Here is a 24,399-nt window from a genome sequence, read left to right as displayed (position 1 = left end):
AACTCCGAATTTGATAATATGGGTGAATTAAAATGACAAAAAAACCCCAAAAATGTAACTCATTTTTCGTGCTATGTATGTCTGAATTGCAAGGACAATATCGTAATTCAATCTTCACACGCCAACTCAAACGCACACGGTTCGCTCCTACAGAGCCCCCATCGGAGAAGCCCGTCATCCCTTTCTCTCTCTCTCTGTTTTTTTTTTTTTCAAAATCTTGAAGAAAGGGAAAGAAAGAGAAGGAACAGATCAGATGAGGATACTCTTTCTCCTTTGTTGAAGGGTAACAAAAACAGCCAAAAGAATCCCCATTTGTCGATCGAGCGGTTGGAATCGTTTTGATTCGGTTGGGAAGCTCGGCCGATGGGGGATTTCAACCTCGCTCTTGTGATCGTCGCAGCAGTGGTCTGTGTTCTGGTGTTCATCGTCAATTTGTACCTTCTTGTCAACTATCAGCATCCTGACGATGTGAACCAGGCGTATTTTCCAAAGTTCGTAGTTGTTCTTGGCCTCTCGGTTGCTGCCATCTCCATCTTGATGCTTCCTGCGGATGTCGCAAACCGTCAGGCCTGTCAACACGCGATCTACAATGGCGCTTGTAATCTCACCTTGCCAATGAAAGAACTCTGGCTCATTGTCTACATCGTTGACGCAGTTCTTGTCTTCTTCGTAATCCCTTTCGCGATGTTCTACTACGAAGGCGACGAGGACAAGTCAGTCTCTCTAGGGTTTTTGGATTTGTCGACGTATTGATTGGTTTTGATTCTGAAGGGACGTTGGGTTGATATTGGTTCTGATATTTTCTGCCTATCGTGCGTGTGCAGGAGCATAGGGAAACGGGCAAAAAGCGCATTAATGTGGGTTGTGACGACAGCCATTGTTTGCGGCCTAATGCTTGGCATTTTATATGGTTAGTTTGATGCCTTTTTATGCTGCAACTTAGACTCCTTTGATTCTCTTAAAAATTTATGCGACCAATATTTGCCATGGTCTTCTATGGTGTAAAACTGGAATATGTGGAGCATGTACCTTTTTCTTTATTTTCTGAAGATATCTTTTGTGATTTAGCATTTCACCCAAATTTCTTTGAAAATTGTTTCAAACAATCAAACGAATTTAGGCCACCAATAATATTTGAAACTAAATACTAACCTTTAAATTAATGTTGGGAAGTAAGAGGAACGTGTAGCAATTTGGCTCTACACTCCAGAATTATAGTATTTGTAGTCAAGTTTATCATACTTTCTTCCGGTAAAGTTTATTAACATACTGAAACAAGCAATCAATATGTTGAGTTGAACACCGAACTGCTCACTAAGGTGAACAGAAGGCAAAATGATAACAAAGATAGCTCAAAAAAAACCCAACTCACAAAAGAAATGGCAATACAAGATACAACACGGGTTACAAGTTACAAATTATCACCACGTCCTGGACATCCCTGAATAAATGATCCCTTGTTACCCAACTCTTGCAAGAGAATCAGCCAAGGCATTAATTTCCCTGGGATTTGGGAACCAAACCGAATGAACTGTTCAAACTGGAAACTAAAGATTGTGCCTGTCTCATCATCAGCTTAAACTTCCAAGGGATGTCATCATGAGAACTCATCTAGCAGATTATGGTTTTGCAATCTCCTTCTACCTCCACATACCTCATTTCCTGCATATATTTTTTTTTGATCAATAACACTTTCATTAATTCATCAAAGAAGATTTACAAAAGGAAGACAAACACACTTATCTTCCAAGAGCAACAAAGAATCTCAAGAAAGGGAAAAAAGAAAGAGAAAAGAAAGAAAACACACTAAAGTTACAGCTTGGCCCAAAAAAGTGAATCCCTTTCTGCCCCTTGTTTAGCTAAACCGTCAGCTAGGGAATTAGCCGATCTTTTAACCCAACATATCTTAACCTCCATCTCCCGCACCAGCCACTTGAATTTCCTCCTCTCATTATTGTATTTCCATAAGCCATTGTGATCTTTAAGCAGCCACCCTATCACCACCTCTGAATCCCCTTCAATTAAGAGTTTCCTGATGTTCAACTCCTTAGCTTTTTGGACTCCTTCCATAACTGCAAAGATCTCAGCTCTAAGGGAGTCATCCACTCCAATTGGGCCTGAGAGCATGGCAGAAATGACCCCATTTTCATCCCTAAAAACACCCCCAATCCCCGATTGTCCCGGATTTCCCCTGCTACACCCATCAAAGTTTAATTTCACGAATCCATTAAGTGGAGGGGTCCAAGCCACACTCATTACTGACTTAGTTTGTGTGCAACTTGCAATTTCACCCCACTTCCTCAACATGTCATCCACAGTGTAATCTGTGAAAAGCTCCAAAGATTTCAGCCACTGTACCGCCCTAATATGAATGATAGCCCTCAGATCTGCTGCTCCTCTTTGAGCTTCTGAGAATATCCTGGAATTTCTTTCTTCCCAAAGTGTCCAACATACCGCAGCCCTTAGTCCTCTCCACATTGTCCTTCCCCTTTTTATCCGCCACCTGAAAAAAGAAGGGGAAAAAAGGCCTTGCAAGTCATTTCCTGCATATTCATCTACTTCAAACCTTGAATCAAAGCTTGCAACTGAGCTCTGAAGGAATTACCATATCCAATAGGAGCACAGAAGCTGAAAACCATATTGCCATTGGTGGTCCTAACTCCTAACCACACCCCCAATACCAGATACCCCTGGGTTACCAAGACAGCATCCATCAAAATTGAGCTTCAACCTGCCTGGAGCTGGAACAATTCAACCAGCTGTCCTTTGCTGTCATGATGCCTGGAAATCAGAAGCTTCTCACCCCCTTAACATGTCATTAACTGAAATACCCTCGAAATCATCACAAATCAAAGTCCAATGAGCTACTCTTATTTTTATCATTTCAGTCAGCACCTCAGCCATTCTTGCCTTGTCTTAAAGATTCATGCATTTCTTTCATTCCACAGCCCCATAGGATGATAGGATCACCCCATGCACACATTGCCACAGAATTTTGTCTTCGAGTTATACAACTCAATTTTGTAATAAACATGATATATCGTCTGGAGACACCCAATTACTAGCCAGGGAGAAGAAATGTCCCCACACCCAAGCAGCATAAGAGCAATGTGACAGAAGATGGTTGGTGTTTTCCCTACTTCTCAGGTAAAGAACACACACATGAGGGAATAGACACCTTCTTTTCCACTTCCTTTGGAGTCTATCACAAGAGTTCAGCACTGGATTAACAACTTCGCAACAGAAAATCTTTTACCTTTGGAGGAATGGGACTGCTCCAAAGTTCTTTAGCTAGGACAAGGTGTGCACTAGTAGGTTGCTGAAGGGTTTGAAGAAAAGAAGCACAGGAGAAACAACCACTAGTATTTGGTACCCAAACTCTCTCATCAACCTCTGTCAAGAAAAAAGCCACCCCTTGGAAAGTATCAAGTAAAGAGACCATTTCATCCATCTCAAACTCCCTCAAAGCTCTCCTCAGCCCCAAATTCCAAACCGATCCACTTTCATCAAAAGAAATCAATTCAGCAATAGGTTTATTTTTGAGGTTTGACAAACTAGAGATTGTAGGAAAAGCTTGGAAGAAGGGAGAGTCTCCACACCAAGTATGCTCACAGAACTTCAATTCAGACCTAGATAGTGACATAGTGCATCATAAGGTCATACCTAATGTGTTGAAAAAAGGTGGGAGTAAGGTTCTAAGGGCTTCTTGCATATGTATTCCTTGTAGGATCCATGTCCCACCCATTCAGATGCAACCCATATATGCTTCTGATGACCAAATGCCACAATGCCTTTGATTCTTTTGGGAATTTCCAAAGCAATTTTCCCAAGAGTGCCAATTTTATTTTTTCTTTCATTCTTCCAATTTCTAATCTGCATGCCTCCTTACTTTTGCACACCCCAATCCAATTCATAAGATGATCTCTTTTATCACTCCCTAGGTCCCATAAAAATCCCTCATTATCTTCTCTAATCTATTTACCACTTTCATTGTCTGTGCTTTCTAGATTAGAAAGCCCATATTGCCTTTTTACATCAACCATGGGGTGGGGTAGCGATTATTACCCTACCCCTGCAAAGATATACAAATTATAAGTAAGCCCAATACGGTTGATTTCTAAAATCCCCTTGCTTTGCTAAATTATTAGCCATCTCATTTGCAGAACATTGAACCCATTGTATCTTGACATTCATGTTCCTTACCAACCAATTGATCTGTTTAACTTCATTCCTAAAAGTCCATATTTGCATTCTCACCATTTTTAAGCCACCTAGTTACAACCGTGGAGTCACCTTCTATGATTAGATTAGTCAAGTTCATTTCTCTTGCCCTTTGTAGTCCATGAATCACAACATATAGCTCCACCCTTATAGAGTCCCCATTGCCAATTGTCCTGAACACAAAGCAGTAATGTCTCCTTCCCCATTTCTAAAGACACCTCCAATACCAGATGGTTCTGGATTTCCAACACTACTTCCGTCAAAGTTTAGTTTTGATGAATCCCTCTTCTGGTGGTGTCCATTTTTTATGGACTTTTGCTTCTTTGAAGAAGATGCAGCCATCTCTCTCCAACTCCTCCACAGATCCTCATGTGAATAGAATGAAAATATGTAATCTTTTTAATTATCTAATGAAAGTTACCGTTTCCTATAAAAAAAAAAGAATGAAAATATCTCCAAGGAGTTGACCCAAATCACCCTAGCCAAGACACATTCAAATACTGATTCCTGACTTCTCTCCTTAAATATTTTCTTATTATATATATAATAAGTAATGACACCCCACCAATACAAATCAACTATGAACTTGTTCAGCAATACAAGCTTGGATTTCAAGAACATTCCAAAAGCTCCCCAAAATCTGATCTATTAATCTGGTTAAACTCAGGGAGCACCAACACCCAATTTGACACTAGTTTCCCTGCCAAGGCCACTAGTGCATCAAATGGGATTCCTCTCTATACTATCCTTGCTTTCGTGCTCCATACCATGTTTTCTAAGTACATTCCTCACCTCAACCCTCCTACTTCTCTCCCTCAAGCTCCTCAAGTTCCAACTTAAAACCCTCACCTTTCCCTCTTCCCTTCTGTTTTCCTTGGAGAATTTTGAACTTCAACTCCTCATTCTTTAACCAGCGACTCCTCACCCCCCTCTTCGTCCCACCCTCTGTCCTCAATTCTTTCTTTTTTCTTGTTTTTCTCCTCCCTCCTATTCTTCTCAAACTACTTGAAGGCAATTCTTGCAAAGCCTTCCCCTCCTTAGAAGAATGAGCCCAAGGATTTGCCCACTATCACCTCCCTCTCCTGCCTCCACTAATTTACTAATTTTCACTTCTCTCCATTTGGAATTATTTTAGTGTTTTTCTTGTACCTTGCCCCCTCTCTCTCTCTCCTCCTCCCTACCTGTTCCTCCTCTAGACGCCCTTCCCAATCTCTCACCTCACCCCTTCCCCCTTGCTACCCCTGTGGCAATTCTAAAAGACCTCTTCCTATTATAAACTTTTTATTTCTTATCCCCCTTCAAACTCGAATTGAAACTTTCTCTTTCCACCTTCAATCCTCTCTTCTTCTTCCTTAGCCCTATGACTCACCTCTGTTTGACTCTTAGGCTGCTCCTCCAAAGCCAATTCCTTATGTGTTATTTGTACTTAGTCTTCTTCATGCAAACCAGCGTCAAACCCCTTCTCACAATTGTCTTCTCCTTATTCATCAATTGAACCAGTATCTTCTTCCTCCGTTCAAGATCTTATTGAAATAGACAAATCACCCATCCCTAGCTAAGGGGAATGGGCCTGTGTTGGAGCTGAACTCACCTCCCCTATCGAAGCTTTTGCATCTTCGACCTGTGGCTGAACATTGGCTCCTCCACTATTAACTCCCCCATTCCCCAAATTGTCTAAAATTCCATTTCTGCCCTTCAAATCCCCACCTCAATTCCATCTTCTTTCTTTGACTGATCTTTCGACTTCCCTTCATCTGCTTTGTTCTCCTAGACCTTGCTCATAGTCCTTTCTTCCCTCTCTCCCGAGCAATCTTCTTTCCACCTATTCCCCTGAATTGAACTTAAAAAACTTCCATCTTCCCCTTCTACAACTAGTCTCAACTCGTACCTTTCCCCTGCAAACTGCAGCTCCCACTAAACTCACATTTAACAGCATCGTCCTCTCGTTCATCTTCCCAACCTTTCCTACATCAACTCAAACCTTCACCATCTTCTGCTTTGGAAGGGCTCCAAAGATCATGTTATAGATCTTTATCTTTGCTGAAGGAAGAGTCCAAGAACGATTCTTGAATTGTTCTTGAGATTGAACTCCACTCTGCTTTGATGGACGAAAAAGATTTATATTGCTGCATCTTATTAATATGTGTGTTAATACATTCTATTATATACTATATATATCATTTTATACTTTGTTTTAATGTGTTATTATTGAAATTTAAAAGCTAAAAGGGTTATGAGAAGAGAAAAAAAAGAATGAATTGAAGTATAGAGAGGTTTCTTTTTTTTTTTTTTTTCTATTCTCTCTCCCCCCTCTAATAAATTAAATAAAATAGAAACTCCATCCTTGTTTATTTCTATTTCACTTTCCATCTTGAATTTTTATCTTATAAAGTCAAAAACCTTCTTTAGTTGATAGTTAATATGAAATTGCTCTATTGAATACTTATTATAGTAGAATTATTTTTGAACATAATGAAATTAATATATTTAAAACATTTTTATCTTTTAGTTATGATGATTTGCACATTTTTAGAGGAAATTCAATGTTCTTAATAAGGAGACTTGCTATTTTTTCAATTAATATGCATGCTGAATGGTGGTATATAAAACTAGGCAACTAGACAAAAGTTAGTTCTTTATATCATAAAATTTTTATTGCGTAGGTGTTGCCTAGGCGACTAGTCCCTAGTGTCCCCCAGAATCGCCTAGTTGCCTTGACAACTATGGTTCTTGCATTTTTGCCCATATTGTTCACACCATTTTCTTGATCATCAACTGAATTTTGATGGCAGCAGTATGGGGAATCCAGGGCCCTTCGGAATAGGGGGAGTGATAAGAGATGAAAAAGGGAATCTGTTAGTATGTATTCTGGTCTAATTGGGGTGGGAGATTCCTTTAGGGCTGAGATACTAGGAGCTCTTGAAGGGGTACAAAGGGTCAAGGACATGCATATTAAAAAATTGATCATAGAAGGCGATTCTGAAATTGTGGTGAACTGGCTAAAAGAGGACAAATCTAAGCTCTGGAATTACAGCAATGAAAAGCGGAAATTTAGGTGGCTGACTAAGGACATTGAAGTTCGTTGTACATGGGTAAAGAGAAGTGCAAATTCATTGGCAGATGGTTTAGCTAGGCAAGGGGTGAACAGAAACTCTATTTTTGGGGCTGTTTTGTAATTGCTTTACGGTTTGGGTGTACATTGGTGTATTAGGGAGTTAAGATTTTTTAGCTCCCTTGCTATGTAATTTCTCAATTCTTAATAAAATTCACCGGTATTGATCCAAAAAAAAAATTCCCACATTTGAAGGTTCCATCCACCTGCAACCAAAGATAGAGAAGAACCTTTCCCAAATACAAGTAACAAAGGACAGAGGATTAGTAAATGAAAACAGGTTTCAGCATTAGCCTTACAAAGTATGCACCAATTTGGGGATAAACACCAACTTGATCTTTCTCTTTTGTAGTTGGCCCAAGGTATTGATCTATTTTTTTTATAGGAAATGGTAACTTTCATTAGCTTAAAACAGAAATACAAATTGTCACCTACAGAAAATAAGGTGACCCCTGAACATAAAAAACATGTTACAAGACAGCCCAAAACAAAGACTCCCGATTTACTCCTTGCTTTGCTAGAATGTCAGCTAAAGCATTTGCTGACCTCCTAGTCCAACAAGGTATTGATCTTTTCATGATACACTTCCCAGCAAAAGGCCCCAATTTTAGGGGGGATAGGCTTACCCCACACTTCTTTGACAGGGAATGAAAGTTGGGGGATGATTGGAGGTTCAAGGGCCTTAGAGAAGGATGTGCAAGTAAGAAACCCAATGGATGGGGAGTCCAAATTCGCCTATCTGGTTTTGAGGGGTCCAGACAGACTTCATCAAGAAGTTTTACCAGATTGATCACACTAGAAGCTTCTTCATCCCTCACCCTATTTGAAAACCCAATGAGTGAATTCCTTTGATGGATTAGGTTTAATTCAGGTGATCAAAATGTGTGGAGTTGTAGGAGATTAGTTTGCCTTAAGGATAACATGTGAATGGGTTATTGAATATGGTTATTTTGATTCAAGGAGACAAGGACCAACTTCACCATATTATAGTCAATGTCTTGTGCATGCACCATTTTTTTCACTGTTCTTTATCTGGGGATATATTGAGGTTATAGCATAGCCAAAGCACATGAAGGATGATATATTGGGTCCTGAAAAAGTTTGGTCCTTGCCAGTTCCCATCATGCTATGCTGTCAATTGGCAGATCTTATTAACTCATTTAAATGAGGAATTCAATTTGGTACTTAGTGACCAGACTTGATATGAAAACAAGAAGATTCTGCGGCCATAGTTAATAAATTTGTGTATGGTATAAATATGGTGCACAAAATGTTCATGTACAATACTGAGGACAAAAATTACGACAAAAAATTTGATCAAATAAGCATAAAACAGTAAAAGATCAATCTAATGAATATTTGTATTTATGTTCTCATTTAAACATTAGGGGTAAAAATTTTGCATATTTGTAATTTTGTATATGTAAGTGTGTATAATACATTTAATATATGCATCATATAATACAGTTTCCTGTATTTTTGACATATGTTTTCCATAGTTTTGAAAAAATGCAATTTGGGACATTATCTTTAAAAAAACATCAGTACACGTATAATGCATGTATATAGGCAAATTTACTAATTACAATGGTGGCAGATGTGGATACTTGAGCAATCAGATATGAAATTATTTTATGTGTCTTTTCCAATTTTACCTGGTTGGGTGCCATGGCTTCATGCATCTATCATATGGAGGACTTGTCAGAAATGTTAAAATTGGAGGTGACTTGCTTGTTATTTGCTGGCAATCTGGTAGTCTTATGACCCCCCCCCCCCCCCAATTGTGTTGATTCTATATTTCTGCTTTCATTAACTTGAATAAATTAGAACTGCTGCTGTGTAATCTGAGAAGAGATACACAGGTTCGACGAGAAGAAGAGAGAGGGAAAAGAAGAGTGGAAGGAAGAGAGGAGAGAAAGAAAGAAGGGGTTCAGTTATTGATGATTGCTGCCCCATGCACTTTATTATTTATAGCCTTTGGTTCCTTACAAGAATAGGAGAACAAAACAGTAGAAGATCAAGACTGTAATCAGTCTTGAATCCTAATAGGTTTTAGGTTTACAAAACAGAAGAAAAGTGAGAGAAAGGAGAGAGAATAGAAGAGAAACAGGAGAACACAAGTGGTTGAAAGGAGGGACAGATTCTAACAGATCTGCCGCCGCCACTCTCTTAATATTTATAGGTTATGTTTAGTACATAATGGAAAGGACACATCTGCCCTTAGTACTTACATAATAAATAAAGTAAATAAAAGCTGAAATAAATAACAACTGAATTAACAAACTGACTCAAACTGACACTACTATAACTGAAACAAATAACTACACTGCTGTCCTACGAACACAGTGGGGACCACTGCAGTGAGGCCCACATCAGTGTTCTCTACACTCCCCCTCAAGTTGGGAGTAGATATCTATCATTCCCAACTTGGATAGGTCTGTCTCTAATTTCTTCCTTGGTACAACCTTGGTGAGGATATCCGCGAGCTGCATATTAGATGTGATGTATGGAAGACACACTTCTTGTGATGTGACCATTTCTTGCACAAAATGTCGATCAACTTCGATATGTTTAGTTTTGTCATGCTGCACTGGGTTGTGGGCTATATTAATAGCTGCCTGATTATCACAATACAACACTCTGCTTCTTACTCCTCCAAGAGACAAGGTTACCTCCCACAAGGGCACAATATCCAGAAGTAGACCTTCTGTCATCAACACTCCCAGCCCAATCGACATCTGTATAGACTTCCACCCTCGTGTGATTATTGTTCTTGAGCAATATACCTATACCCGGGCATCTCTTCAAGTATGCTAATATTCTCTCTGTTGCAAGAAGATGAGAAGTTCTAGGGGAGTGCATGTACTGGCTAACAACACTAACTGCATAGCTGATATCCGACCGAGTGAGGCAAAGATATAGGAGCTTTCCAACCAACCGTTGGAACATAACTTTGTCTTCAAGAGGTTCCCCACCCTCTGCACTAATCTTGTGATTTTGTTCGATGGGTGTATCAGTCGGCTTAACACCCAATTTTCCAGTTTCCGCCAACAGATCTAGAACATATTTTCTCTGAGAGATAAAAATCCCCTGCTTGGATCTAGCAACCTCAATACCCAAAAAGTACCGTAGTGCACCAAGATCTTTCACCTCAAACTCTTGATGAAGGAGCTGTTTGAGGGACTCAATCTCATGACTGTCATTTCCTGTCACCACAATATCATCAACATATACTGCTAGTAGTGTCAGAGAGGACTCCACCCTCTTGATGAATAGTGTATGATCTGACTGGGCCTGTACGTAACCAAACTTTCCAAGGGCTAATCTGAACCTATCAAACCAGGCTCTAGGTGACTGCTTCAAACCATACAATGCCTTGTTCAGTCGGCAAACCTTCTTACCTGTCTCTGTATCATAGAATCCAGGAGGCAATTGCATGTAAACCTCTTCCTGTAAGTCTCCATTCAGAAATGCATTTTTAACATCCATCTGAAACAGGGGCCAAGAATGATTTGCTGCAAGGGATAACAGAACTCGGATGGTGGTCATCTTGGCTACTGGGGCAAAGGTCTCCAAGTAGTCTATACCAAGTCTGAGTGAACCCCTTTGCAACCAGCCGGGCTTTGTACCTTTCAATAGAGCCATCAATATTATGCTTCACAGTGAACACCTATCTGCATCCCACCGGTTTCTTTCCTTTTGGTGGGTCAACCAGTGCCCAAGTATTATTCTTCAACATGGCATCCATTTCGACTTGCATTGCATCTTTCCATTCTGGAACTGATAAGGCTTCTTGCACTGTTCTTGGAATAGGGACATCGGCAATGGAAGTGAGATAGGACCGGTAAGATGGAGACAGACGATCATAGGATAAGAACTGTGAGATGCTGTGAGCTGTAGAAGTGGTGCAATGTCGTTTCCCTTTGCGAATGGCAATAGGGAGATCAAGGTCATCCACAGGAGGGGAAGTGGCAACAATGAGAGGTATCTCAGTAGGCTCTAGATCTGGAGCCGCAGAAGGAATTGGAGTTGGCCGGGACTGCCGAAGACTAGGATCAACCTGCCTGCATCGCCTGTGATAGACTCTCAACTCTGGCTCCCTCTGACCACCCTCACCACTACAACCTTCATTATCCAGTGGAATAGGTAAAGGAACAGACCCACTTCTACCAGCCCCACTTCCACTCTCACTGCTCTCCCCCTGAGGAAAGAAACTCAAAACAGCCCCACTCTCAATGCTCTCCCCCTGAGGAGAAACCCTAGGATAATAGGGTGTCTCCTCAAAGAGGGTGACATCCATGGAGACAAACCGTTTCCCTGAAACCGGATCATAGTAGCAATAACCCTTGAGTTTGTGCATAACCAAGGAAAATGCATTTGGAGGCCTTAGGTTCAAACTTGGAATGATGAGGCCCGAGAAGTCGAACGAAACAGGTACAACCAAAGGTTTTAAGGGGAACAATGAACAACTCCTCGTCTGGGTATAGAAGGGAAAAGGGGGTTCTCATATCAAGAACTCGATTAATGAGATAAACTGCCGTGAGGATAGCATCACCCCAGAAGCGAATAGGTACATTGGAGGTAAACATAATGCTTCTAGCCACCTCCAAGATATGCCTATTCTTCCTTTCGGCAACGCCGTTCTGCTGTGGTGTATAAGGGCAGGTGCTCTGGTGAATAACTCCATGGCTAAGAAGGTAGGAGGTCAATGGCTGAGCAAAGTATTCCTTTGCATTATCAGATCTAAGGACTTTGATTTTGGTCCCAAACTGAGTGAGAACCATCTGATGGAAGTTTTGGGTCAGAGCAGGAACCTCATCCCGAGAACGCATAAGATAGACCCAAGAAAAATGGGTATGGTCATCAACAAACAGTAGAAAATATCTGTACCCACCCATAGAAGAGATATGATATGGCCCCCAAACATCAGTATGCACAATATCAAAAGAGCAATTACTCCTTTTATTACTTAAAGAATAAGAGGTTCTACAATGTTTGGCAAACTCACAACTCTCACACCTCAACTTTGATAACTCAACAGACTCAAATAAAGCAGGAAACAAACTCTTCAAAAACTTAAAAGACAAATGACCTAATCGGTTATGCCAAAGCATAACCGAACTCACAGACTAGGAAACAAAAGACTTCTTATCCACTGACTCCTCTCAACGAGAACTCTCTCCAAGCAGATAGATCCCATTCGTCTCACGGTCAGTCCCAATCACCTTCATCGTCTCCAAATCCTAAAAAACACATCGGTCAGGGAAAAAGGTTACTGAACAGTTCATGTGTTTGGTAATACTACTAACTGAAAGCAGGTTAGTATCAAGCTTAGGAACATGCAAGACAGAAGATAAAGAGATAGTATCCGATAGCTTGATGTCCCCCTTGCCCGAAATGGGAACAAGAGAGCCATCAACAATGGATACTCTATCTCGGCCAGAGGACAAGTGATAAGAAGTGAACAAAGATGGCAAGCTAGTCATATGGTCAGATGCACCTGAATCTATTACCCAGCAGTGGTCAGTATTACCTGGAGCTAAAGCATGGTAAGCTGAGGCTCGAGTACCTAAATGTGCAAATGCAGATGTGGCAGGAGCTGATGGTGACTGAGATGGCTGAGCTGAACTCCCAACTTCCTTTTCCAACTGTATGAGGGCAGCCCGAACAACAGCCAGTCTCTAGGATGTGCCTGATGAGGATGCTGAATCAGTGTTCACTGCCATATGAGCATTACCCTTCTTATTTCTTAGTTTTGCTGGGACCAAGTGAGGATGTAGCTTCCAACAAGTATCTTTTGTGTGCTTGGGTTTCTTGCAATATTCACATACCAGATCCCGTTTATCTTCCTTCTTCCGGTCCCTTTCTGAGTCACCCCCTGGCTTAGGTTTAATAGCTGTCAAGGCTGGGAAAGAGGGCTGAGGCTGCATCATGACTTTCCTCCTGGTCTTTTCACTATGCACCAGGGAGTATGCTTGAGAAAGGGTCACACTATCTCTTGTCAATATCTGTTGTCGCACAATGTCATATTCTGAATTCAAACCAGCTAGAAACTCAAATACCCTATTCGTCTCGACTTGCTTTCTGTGAGTCTGTGCATCTTTGGGACTCTCCCACTCAAGGGTCTCTAGATGGTCAATCTCATGCCACAAGGATTTCAAGGTAGAGAAGTAGACAGAAACTGGCTTCTCTCCTTGTTTAAGGCTGTTCACCTCACACTTCAGTTCATAGGCTCTGGCAACATTAAGGGGTTGGGAATAGGTTTCTTTCACAACATCCCATATCTCTTTGGCTGTCTTTGCCCACAAGTAATTTCGGCTGATATGTGGCTACATAGAATTACACAGCCATGCCATAACCAAATAGTTCTCTTGAACCCACTTGGTGTATGTTGGGTCCTCCTTGGAAGGTTCTTTCACATCTCCCAAGAGGTAACCCAGTTTTCCCCTTCCTCCAATAGCCATCATGGCTGATTGAGCCCACTCCAAATAATTTGACCCATCAAATCTCATAGTTGTAATCTGAAACCCGGTTTCAGATACACTACCATAACTGTGGTTTCCAAAACTACTTTCTCCCTGACCCTTAAACTCCATCTTTGATCAAGATTCAGTGGCTACAAACTGTTAGAGCCACTATACCAAAAAACAGAGTCAAACAAGCAAGTCTGAAATCTGATCCGAAACCAACACAAATCTGATCTGATCTGAAATCTGATCTGATCCGAAATCTGATCTGAAACCAACCCAAAATTATGTACTTCGGTTTACTGTCTTCTAGGGTTACCTGAACCCTAACCTTCGCTACTTCTTCCTGATTACCAACTCTCTGCAAGCCGCGGCAAGTCTTCAACTACTGCGAACCTCTCCCAGTAATCTCCAAGATTCAGCCACCGAAAACTTCTTCAAAGCTTCCAGCCCTAGCTAGTTCTCATGTGGTCGGCTGGACTAGACACACATGAGAAGCCCTAGATAGGCTCTGATACCAAGTAGAAGATCAAGACTGTAATCAGTCTTGAATCCTAATAAGTTTTAGGTTTACAAAACAGAAGAAAAGTGAGAGAATAGAAGAGAAACAGGAGAACACAAGTGGTTGAAAGGAGGGACAGATTCTAACAGATCTGCCGCCGCCACTCTCTTAATATTTATAGGTTATGTTTAGTACATAATGGAAAGGACACATCTGCCCTTAGTACTTACATAATAAATAAAGTAAATAAAAGCTGAAATAAATAACAACTGAATTAACAAACTGACACTACTATAACTGAAACAAATAACTACACTGCTGTCCTACGAACACAATGGGGACCACTGCAGTGGGGCCCACATCAGTGTTCTCTACAAAAACATAAAGTCCTAGTCCTAGCAAAACAAAAAAGTCCTAGTCCTAGTAAAACAAAACATAATATGGATAAACATAATAAGCGAGCCGGCCCAATCTTAAAAGAAAATAAAAATAACTAGAAAATAAAAGGTGTGGGTAGGGAACCACACATACTAGAGCCTGAGTGTGGGTATGGAACCCCACACTCGTGACTTAGTAACTATTTCTTCACATTATATTTGCTAAGGCTCATCTTGTTTCTTGTTAACACATTGCATCTAATTGATTCTCTATTATACTTTGCCCTTGTCTCATTGATTTTGTTTTTCTTTCTGATTGATTTTAGGTGTGGTTGGAAAAGTAGACTTTACTGTGAGGCACCTATCTTCATCCACAATGAGCTTTCCAAGCACTTGGGATTTTTCAAGTGGTCAGCCATGTATTGGAAGTGGCATTCATGAGGTTCTACTCAACTGCATGCTTCTATCTTCTTTGGTTTAATTGTTTTCATGTTTGGTTGGGAATTTTTTGTTTTCTGAGTGTTTGCCTCTATTTTTGCCTGTTGGTGATGTGTAAGTTGGGGTGTTCCTCAAACATGCTTCTTCATGTAATCTCTGTTTTGCCTATTCTTCTGTTTCTCGATTATAGATTTTTTATACTTATCCCAATAAAAACTGGAATCCTCATCTTGTATTTGGTGATTTCTTAATATCGTTATTACAGACATTGATGGAAAGGAAGAAAAGGAGATAGAATGAATTCAGTATCTCTATTTCAATCCTCCTTTGAGAATAATGTTTATTTAATAATTATTATTTTGGGTTGGTGTTTAAGGTTTAGGTATGGTTCTAAATCATGGTAAAAGTCTTCTGACTTCTCCTTTGTTCTCTGTTTTCTTTTTCTTCCAGTGCTCTGCATATTCAGCAAGTGCTTCATCAGAGAAAACTTGGACTATGCGTACTACCTTTCCAGAATATGTTGTTGCTCTTGCTACCATTGTTGGATCAGTGCTTTTCTCTGTTAGTACATACTTCATTGATGTCAAGTTTTTTCTATGTGATCATCCTTCTATTGGTATGAATGGAGGTTTTAAGGATGGCAGCATGTTGTTGTTGTCTTCTATAAAATCAATACTTCCAAAGCTTCAAACTCTTTCTATGCGATTATCCTTGTATTCGACTATCCATCTGAGGTGCAGGTTTGAAGGGTAGCATACAGTTGTTTCTTATGAAATCACATGGATCTGTAGAGACTACAAACATGCTTAAAATCATGTTAAAGAAATAGGTTTAGTGGGTGAGGTGCTTTATGCCTCACTGTGCCATTCTACACCTTGGAAATACTAGTATTTTCTTACTTTCTTAATTGGTGTACGCAATTTGTCCTTTCCCATCTTGGAAGAATGTCTATTACCAAATAATACCTTCACAATGTTTCATGCAGATGTTTGGGGGTGTTGGTATTGCATGTCTGCCTTTAGGACTCATATTTTCATTCATTCGGCGCCCCAAGGCTGTCATTACTCGCTCTCAGTATATCAAGGTGCTTTTGGCTTTGCACTCTATTAAAATTTTTAGGTATCTAGGGATAACAATCTTGTTATGGTAATTGGTATAATATAATGCAGGAGGCAACTGAACTTGGCAAGAAAGCAAGGGAATTGAAGAAAGCTGCTGATGCACTTCATCGTGAAGAGAGAAGTGGTTCTAAGGGAAGAAAATGGCGTAAAAATGTGAAGGCTGTTGAAAAGGTAGAAGAACTTTACTCTTGATCGCTTAAATGTACCTTTTCTGCATGATATTAACATATTGAAATCATTGAAGGCATATTATTATGATCTAAGCTCTTACACTCTTTTTGATTTGTTTGGTTTACATTACTTGTTATACCCCCTTGACATGATATTCACTTCTTATATGTTTCTTTTCAGTTTTTGCTAACCCATTTTGCAGTTGTAGATGATCTGGATGACTTGTGGTCCTCTTTGGTTAGGCTGTGGCTGGGTTTCTAAAAGCCATTAAGTTCAAGTAATATTTTTTATGGTAGGTGAAGTGTTGTTTAAAGGCCATAGCCTAGTAGAAGTTGAAGCTCAAAAAAGGCCAAAAGCAGGAGGCTTCAATTGGAGTCTCAGTCTCTTTCAGTTTTCTGGCTTTGAGACTTTGATTGGTGTTCTGACAACTATGCTTGAGTATCTGTTTTGAAACACAAAGATCTCTGTTATATGTGTTGTTTACTACAAGACACCCTTTGGTCATTTTCCATTATTGTGTCATGAAACCAAAGCCAGGGGTTTGGAGAATGATGTTACCAGACAGGCTTTCCAAGTATTATCTCCATCTGTGGACGCCTGATTTCTTTTATTTTTTATTTTTATTTTTGGGCTTTGAAAGATCTTTTTGGAAAGCCAGCCAAGCACCACCTTTTATCATTCATACTGAAATTAATCTATTTGTATTATTAGTGTTCCTTTTATGCATATTCTGGTAAGTGATAACTTATTTCATGCCATCTTGATTTGCAGGAATTGCTTCTTTTGGAAGAAGATGTTAAGGCTTTAGAGGAGATGTATCCTCAAGGAGAGCAGGTGATAGACCATATCCTGTTTTTCATGCCAACCAAAAAAAGTTCATATTTGTGGTTCTTTATAGTTCTCTATCTCACTTGTATGCATGATTTATCCAGGCCGAGACTGCTTGGGCTTTAACTGTTCTTGGCTACTTGGCAAAACTTGTATTGGGAGTTATAGGGTGAGTTGCATAACCCAGAAATAGCATGAGTTGCATATTATATGAAGTTTATAATTTCTTGAAATGGTTTATACTTTAGTTCATGCTATAGTTCATCACTTATGTTTTGTTTGAGACTTTGTTGATTAATAAGAGAAAGCAACATATAATTATTGTTATGTTTCTTATTTACTAGGAAAAGCATGCTTTACAGTTACATTTATTGGTCAACTGTTAGGATACAAGTTTTCACTTGGTGTAGTTCAGTTCTTTGGAAAGTATATGTGCAGAGTGCAGACTGTCCATTGGGGAAACTTAGGAGGGACAAGAAATTGTTGATGGCTTAGTTATCTCTTTCCACTATCATCAACAAGGTTGAAATGATAATCTCTCAATGAGCTTCAGCTCCCAAAGGGATCAAACATGTAATCCTTCTAGGGTTGGAATATATAATGGTGCAATATTTGCCCTAGTAAATTGACATCCAAGTCCAAATGGATGTCTGAATAAAATGGTGCAATCTTTTAATCTGGATGTCTGAATAGCTATATGGTTTCTTTTTACTGATTCAGGACCCATTTAGGAGGGCTTAGGTTCATGTGTAGTAGATTTGAAGAAGATACTGCAAGAGTCTTATCTGGAGAGCTTCCTAAATGGCTGTACAATGACAAAATTTGGCTCTCTGGATTTTTACCAAACAATGCTTATAGGCTTTTTGGGTAGGCTCCACCTCCCTAAGCCAAAAGGCACAGTGTGGAAGCCCTCCCAAACAGGCAGTCAATACATTATTATCCTTTTCCGGAAAAAAAAATTTCAAGTCCAAGCAGCATGGCATTCTCCAAATGAGAACGAGATTGGACTCAGTTTCTAGTGGTGCTCCCTTGGAAATATGTGACTTCCGGGTATTAGTGGATCTCGTTTCTTTTGAAAATTTTCCTTTTGACCTCAGTAGGAGAGTTACTTTTGCTTTGTGTAAGCCCCTACTATTGGTTTATATAATACCAACAAAAGGAGGTTCTAGCCATTCTTCATGGCTTCAAATATGTTGACAAATGGCTTAGATTTATCTAGTTGGTGAAATAAGATGATTCTATAATTGCATTATTCATTTTCTAAGAAAAAGTATTTGCATTGTTCGAGTGAGGTTGCCCAATAAAAGTTCTTGAATGTTATTTTGCACTGTCAAAAGAATACAAGGCTTGCTTTTCTCTTCAAATGCCTGATATTTTTGTTTACTTATATCAGCAAATAATGGTACTTTTGAAAAATTTTCTTGTAATTCTTGATTTCTTGTTTTCTTGTAAAATTCCCTCTTTCTCTAATATTAGTATGCACTAACCATAAATGGGATGAAAATGGCCTATGGCAAAGCAAATTGTAGGTAGACAAAACTAGTTTGTGCAATTAAAGCATTTTTAGGAAGGCTGGAACTATGTACACGGGTCAGTTCGGTTTCACATAATTTTATCAACTGATCCAAAACTGTTGGATAATTTTTATGCAAACTGAAACCAACTGATTGGTATCAAAACCAAAACTGTTGGTTTCACATAATTGTTGGTCAGTTTAATTGGTTTTAATTAAACTGAAGGGAAAATCCAAACAATAGACAGCTATGTCAGGAAGACCAGTAAGCAACTTATTGAAGATCCATGTGGGACCCACTACAAACTTATATCCTTAGAAAACTAAAAAATGGCTCAAAGATAGGACATCGATGACAAAAGAGTTGTTTAGGTTTTTCACTTGGAAATTGCTAAAATGTATAGAAGTGTTCAATTGTTCATCTTTAGACGGTAAGGTATTAAATAGTGACCACACATCCCCTTTGTATTGGCATGTGTGCCCAACTATAACACTTGGTCCCCCACGAAGTTTGTGGCTCAGATTTTCTCTTGCTTGTATGAAATTCTGTCATTTCATACTAAAGTATGACACTGACAAGAGACTAGAGAATACAGAGGCAAGCTAGCGACTGACAACCTGGCTCAACTAACAAAACAAAAAGCATAAAGAGAGGCCAGGCCACCAGGGCTTTTAATATATGCATTGGTTTGGGTTGGTTTTATTTCAGCTTACAAAGACATAACCTGCAACTCAACTGAGTCATTGGGTTCTAACATTTTTTAAACTGAAACCGACCATATCGGGTGAAATTGGTCCAGTTTGGTTGGTAACATCCTGTAAACAGCCACAGCTGGAACTTATGGGTAGTAGCAGCAAGTTAACCAAGATATATATTTTCTGTTGGACAAAGAGGTAATATTAGCATCACAGGGATAGTTGCACCATGTGATGTAGGACTGATAGCATTGTTACCAATGAATGGAATATTAGAATGACACAATTATGAGTTTAGGAGGGTTACAATTGGGAATGGGCTTGGAAGGGTTTAAGGATTATTTTAGGACTAAAGGATAGGGATTAGAAAGGTTTTGGTGAGTGTCATTCTGGAATGGCTAGAAATTGGTAGCATTGTATCTTTCTTGGAGGTAGAAGTACCTAATAATATCACTCTTCATGAATCTGCTATATGCTTCATTTCAGTTTTTAGAGCACCAATTCAAATTGTAAATAGAATAAAGCAATCATTACAGATTTTCTTTGGAAATCAGTTCAAAAAAATCTCTTAAACTATGGTGGAGTGTGTTAAACAAAAAATGGAGGTCTTGAGCTAGCAAACTAGGGAGAAATTAAGATATAAGAATTCAAAAAAAAAAAGAAATTAAGTTATAAGAAGGCCATTCTTCATAGGAAAGTATTTGCAGAAATTTTAAGTTGGTCTTTTTGTATCATTAACAAATCTAGAGAATTTAGAGATACCATTCATAAGAAGAATTAAGTGATTCAGGAGAGCTTCTCCTGCTCTCAGTTGGAAGCTTTGGCATGCTATAAGAGCCCAAGAGATAGTGCATGCTTTTTTTATATGCTTGGTTAGCCTTTTAGATTTGCTGTATCCTAGAATATTATTAGAATGTCAACTTGCAATTTGGATTATTTCTAGCATGGTCCATTGGTTCTGGGAGTTAAGCGTAAATTATTGTTGTGTTATTGAATGTCTCCAATTTGATATGCTATGAATTGTATTTATAATCAGACTTACTATTTGTTGCCCCCCCTCCCCCGGAAATTAAAAGATAATGTTTTGATGACATTAATCCCTTTTCATTTAAGGTGAGGGTCTGAAATATGTTAACTTGTTAACCATAGGGCTGTTTTGGTTTCCTCTTAAATCAGATGTAAGTCATGCTTTTCTGGGTCCCTTTGGTCATCAGTGCAGTATACTGGTCTAGTTTTCAATTGCTAATTTATGTACTATTTTGGCAAAGGGCTGAAAGTTCAGTATAACCACATTATATTTGCCTTCAGATTAATTGTGTCAATTGCTTGGGTGGTACACATTGTGATATATCTATTGGTTGATCCTCCCCTTTCTCCTTTTCTGAATGAGGTTTTCATCAAACTGGATGGTATCTGGGGTATGTAATGATAAATCCTTGGTGTGATCTTTTGTCTTACCTACTTATTTTGAATATTCACAATCTAACTTGTAGATTCTACCCCTTAAACAGGCTTATTGGGTACTGCAGCATTTGCTTTCTTCTGCTTCTACCTTCTTCTTGCAGTAATTGCAGGGGCCATGATGCTTGGTTTAAGATTAGTTTTCATAACCATTCACCCAATGAAGTAACTAACCCTTCCTGGCTTCCTCGTTAACTTCATCTGTGTTTGCTTTGGCATTATATGCCACTTTTTTTGTTAATTTCCAATTCAACTAATTTGGTTTCAGGTGGGGAGCAACCCTCATGAACTCGTTTCTTTTCAATGTGGGACTCATCCTCCTTTGCTCCATAAGGTTTGCATGCTTGACCCACTACCCTTTTATGTGCAAATTGAAACAGAAAAGTGTATCGATACTTGGTATTTAATTAGCTAAGATTTATCTCACACTATCTACAAGCCCTTAATCAGAGAAAGAATGCCTCACAAACATCATTGGATGTGTGGCTGCGGTCAGTTGTAGCTGAATAGACTACCATCCTTTTTATTTTTTTCCTTTTCCTATTTTATACAGTAAGTTGGAAACCACCAAACTGATTCTCTATTAGACAATAGATTATGGTATATACATGGATTAAGGGATTTACTCCTAAATAATTAGTATTTTTAAATTGCTTGTATGGACCATGGAGTGCATCATTATATGAAAAAGGTCGGATGTCATTTTCGGTGATCATCACTACTGGTCTTTGCTGTTGCAGCGTCATTCAATTCTGTGCCACAGCATTTGGATACTATGCGCAAGCAACTGCCGCTCAGGAAATATTTGGGCATACATTGCAATCTCTTCGTGGAATTAAATATCTGTACAAGTAAATTACAGCTGCCCTATTTGCTTTCTGATTTTTCCTCTAATATTTACATTTTTTTGGTGGGTCTCTAATGGTTAGATTTGAACCTGTTAGATTGATACATATTGGTTCTTTGCAGATATAATGTATTTCAAATTGCATTTATAGCTTTGGCAGGTCTCACATTTGTATATTATGCGGCATTTGTAAGTCACACTACACAGATACCCTTTTAAATAGATATACTGCTTGGGTGTAACACAACAGATTAGACTACCTACCCTTTTTGTCTTGGAATTTTCAGGGATGGCAAAGGAGGAAACCAAGTGGCAGGTTCCAGCTTTCCAGTTGAAATGATGTGCTATTTGGAAGATCATGGAACTGGGGAACCTCAGAATTCAGAAAGACTTATCTTTCATCTTAGAGTGATTTTCAGATTTGGGTGTGAATGGCCTGATTTTGTTTCCGTAAGTTGATGTCAAGAGGCCATCTCATCCGAGTGTAAATTGGTTGCTGCAGTTCAAGTAGTGTGGTGAGTCCTGCTGCTGCCACTCTTCTTGGCGGCATTTATGGTATTTCTTTATACTATTTGTTTCCATTTCTTTTTTCCTTTACCCTTATTTCTATGTATTATTTTCATCGTTGATTTATTTTATAAGTTGATACGTGCCTGTTATGGCAATAACTTTCTGAGGGATGTGACCAGTGACCACTGTTCTAACCTAGATCTGTCAAGAAAAATATCTCTTTTGGTATGTGCAGTCAATCTTTATGCTCATGTACATATACGAATGAAATGACTTGTACTGCAATATTTATCAAAAACTGGGAACCAAGATTTCTAATATTGGAGAATATCTACAGCAGAAACTTGGGAGTCCAATAAGAAATTCTTTTAGAACGAGATAAATGCTCAGAGAAGGGGGGGAACAGAAAATGAAATGCTAATCCTACCCCCGGTGGCGTTACGTGTTTATGTCATGGTTGCAATTACCAAAACAACCCTCATCAACCTTTGCAAAATATTATAATAGCTTTGACATGAAACCATATAAAGCTAAGGCTGCGATAGTGATAGATCCCCAGTTCTATTCCCAGGGTCCACTTTTGCCTTGTTTTTGACAGTGAATTTACAAATTGGATGTTTTACTTTCTGCTGTTTTTCTTGAGCCGTATATATGGTTATATACGTTTGGAACAATACTTGAGCACATGGGAGTGTCTACAACTACATATTAACGTACACACAGACTTGTATATATATTGCAAGACTTTTGATTTTTTTTTTTTTTTTTGAAAAGGTAAGGTAATTTATTAAAATAAGAACTAGTACAAAGGAGCCTAGAGCCACCACAAATTATAGATACAACCAGTTCTGAGATCTAAACAACAGATTCAAATTCTGATTTTTAAACAACTCCGATGCTGACACCCAGGACAGAAGTTTACCCATAGTTATCTGCACTATTTCCTCTGAAGATTTAGCTTTGCCCTGAAAATTCTGTTATTTCTTTCAATCCAGGTAGTCCAAAGCACAGCAACCGGGATAGTCTTCCAAATCAAGATACTTTTCTTGCTAAGACCCTCAATCTGCCAACAGAACAGTAAATCCTTCATAGAAATTGGCATTACCCAGTTGGTTTCCAAAGCTTGGAGAAAATGCCTCTAAATATAATTTGAGACTGGGCAATGTAAGGCCAGATGTTCAGTAGTTTTTACTACCCCACTACATAAGCCACATGACATCCGAAATCTGAATGTCATGTCTCACTAGATTAATTTTCCAGAGCAAAAACTTCACTTTAGAAGGACTGAAGGAGCTCCAAATCTGCCTAGCTGGAAAGTTTTCTTGACCTGAACTTATCAACTTACTGAACATAGATTTAACAAAAAACATGCCATCAACTTCCCATTTCCATCTCCAAGCATCCTCCATGTTTGGGTCAATCCTTTGGTTCTGGAGCAGGCCCAACAGAATTGTATATTCCTCAATTTCCTAGTCAAAAAGGCGCCTCCTACAAGTTAGGTTCCATTTGAAAGAATTACCATCCGCATTGAAATTCTCAGTCACCGAGGAGTCCTGATTTATAGAAATTTGATACAAGAGAGGAAAGGCATCTTTCAGACATACTTCAGAACACCAAGAGTCTTTCCAAAATTTGATTCTTTCCCCATTTCCCAAGTTGTAACCGATTCCTTCCTCAAATAAACTAGCGTTCTTCATTATACCTGTCCAAATGGAACTTATCCCTCTTGAAATAGGAGAATTGGATCTCCAATCACCCTAATCCACTCTATATTTGTCCACAATCAGCTTTCTCCACCAAGCATTTCTTTCATTTGCAAATCTCCAAAGCCATTTACACAGGAGGGTAGAATTGAGTTTCTTCAATTTTCTTATTCCCAACCCTCCAACTTCCTTAGGAAGACACACTTGATCCTAGTTTACAACATGAACCTTCTCCTCCTCCTCCCAACCTCTAGAGAAAGTTTTTCTGTAGTTGCTCCACTCTGTTAGCCACTTTGGAAGAAATAGGAAATAGGGAGATGTAGTAAGTAGGTAAATTAGAAAGAGTATTCTTAATCAAAATCACTCTCTCCCCAAAAGAAATGTATTTAGCTTTCTAGGAAGCCAATTTCTTCTCCATTCTTTCAACCACTG

General features: G+C 39.1%; 1 protein-coding gene across 1 annotated transcript; it reads left to right on the top strand.

Annotated features, from left to right (window-relative positions):
- Window positions 1-159: 159 nt before the first annotated feature.
- Window positions 160-22,503, top strand: LOC104595035 (LIMR family protein At5g01460). Its single transcript, XM_010255583.3, has 14 exons — window positions 160-713; window positions 825-910; window positions 15,006-15,121; window positions 15,568-15,678; window positions 16,103-16,201; window positions 16,287-16,409; window positions 17,181-17,243; window positions 17,342-17,406; window positions 20,755-20,864; window positions 20,958-21,072; window positions 21,176-21,241; window positions 21,648-21,758; window positions 21,877-21,943; window positions 22,042-22,503. Exons 1-14 carry the CDS (start codon window positions 364-366, stop codon window positions 22,087-22,089), a joined length of 1,530 nt encoding a protein of 509 aa, XP_010253885.1. The 5' UTR covers window positions 160-363; the 3' UTR covers window positions 22,090-22,503.
- Window positions 22,504-24,399: the final 1,896 nt, after the last annotated feature.

The sequence above is a fragment of the Nelumbo nucifera genome, chromosome 2, assembly GCF_055504915.1.
Source record: "Nelumbo nucifera cultivar China Antique chromosome 2, China Antique-T2T, whole genome shotgun sequence".
NCBI classification, from domain to species: domain Eukaryota; kingdom Viridiplantae; phylum Streptophyta; class Magnoliopsida; order Proteales; family Nelumbonaceae; genus Nelumbo; species Nelumbo nucifera.
This window is presented reverse-complemented; position numbering and strand designations above follow the sequence as displayed.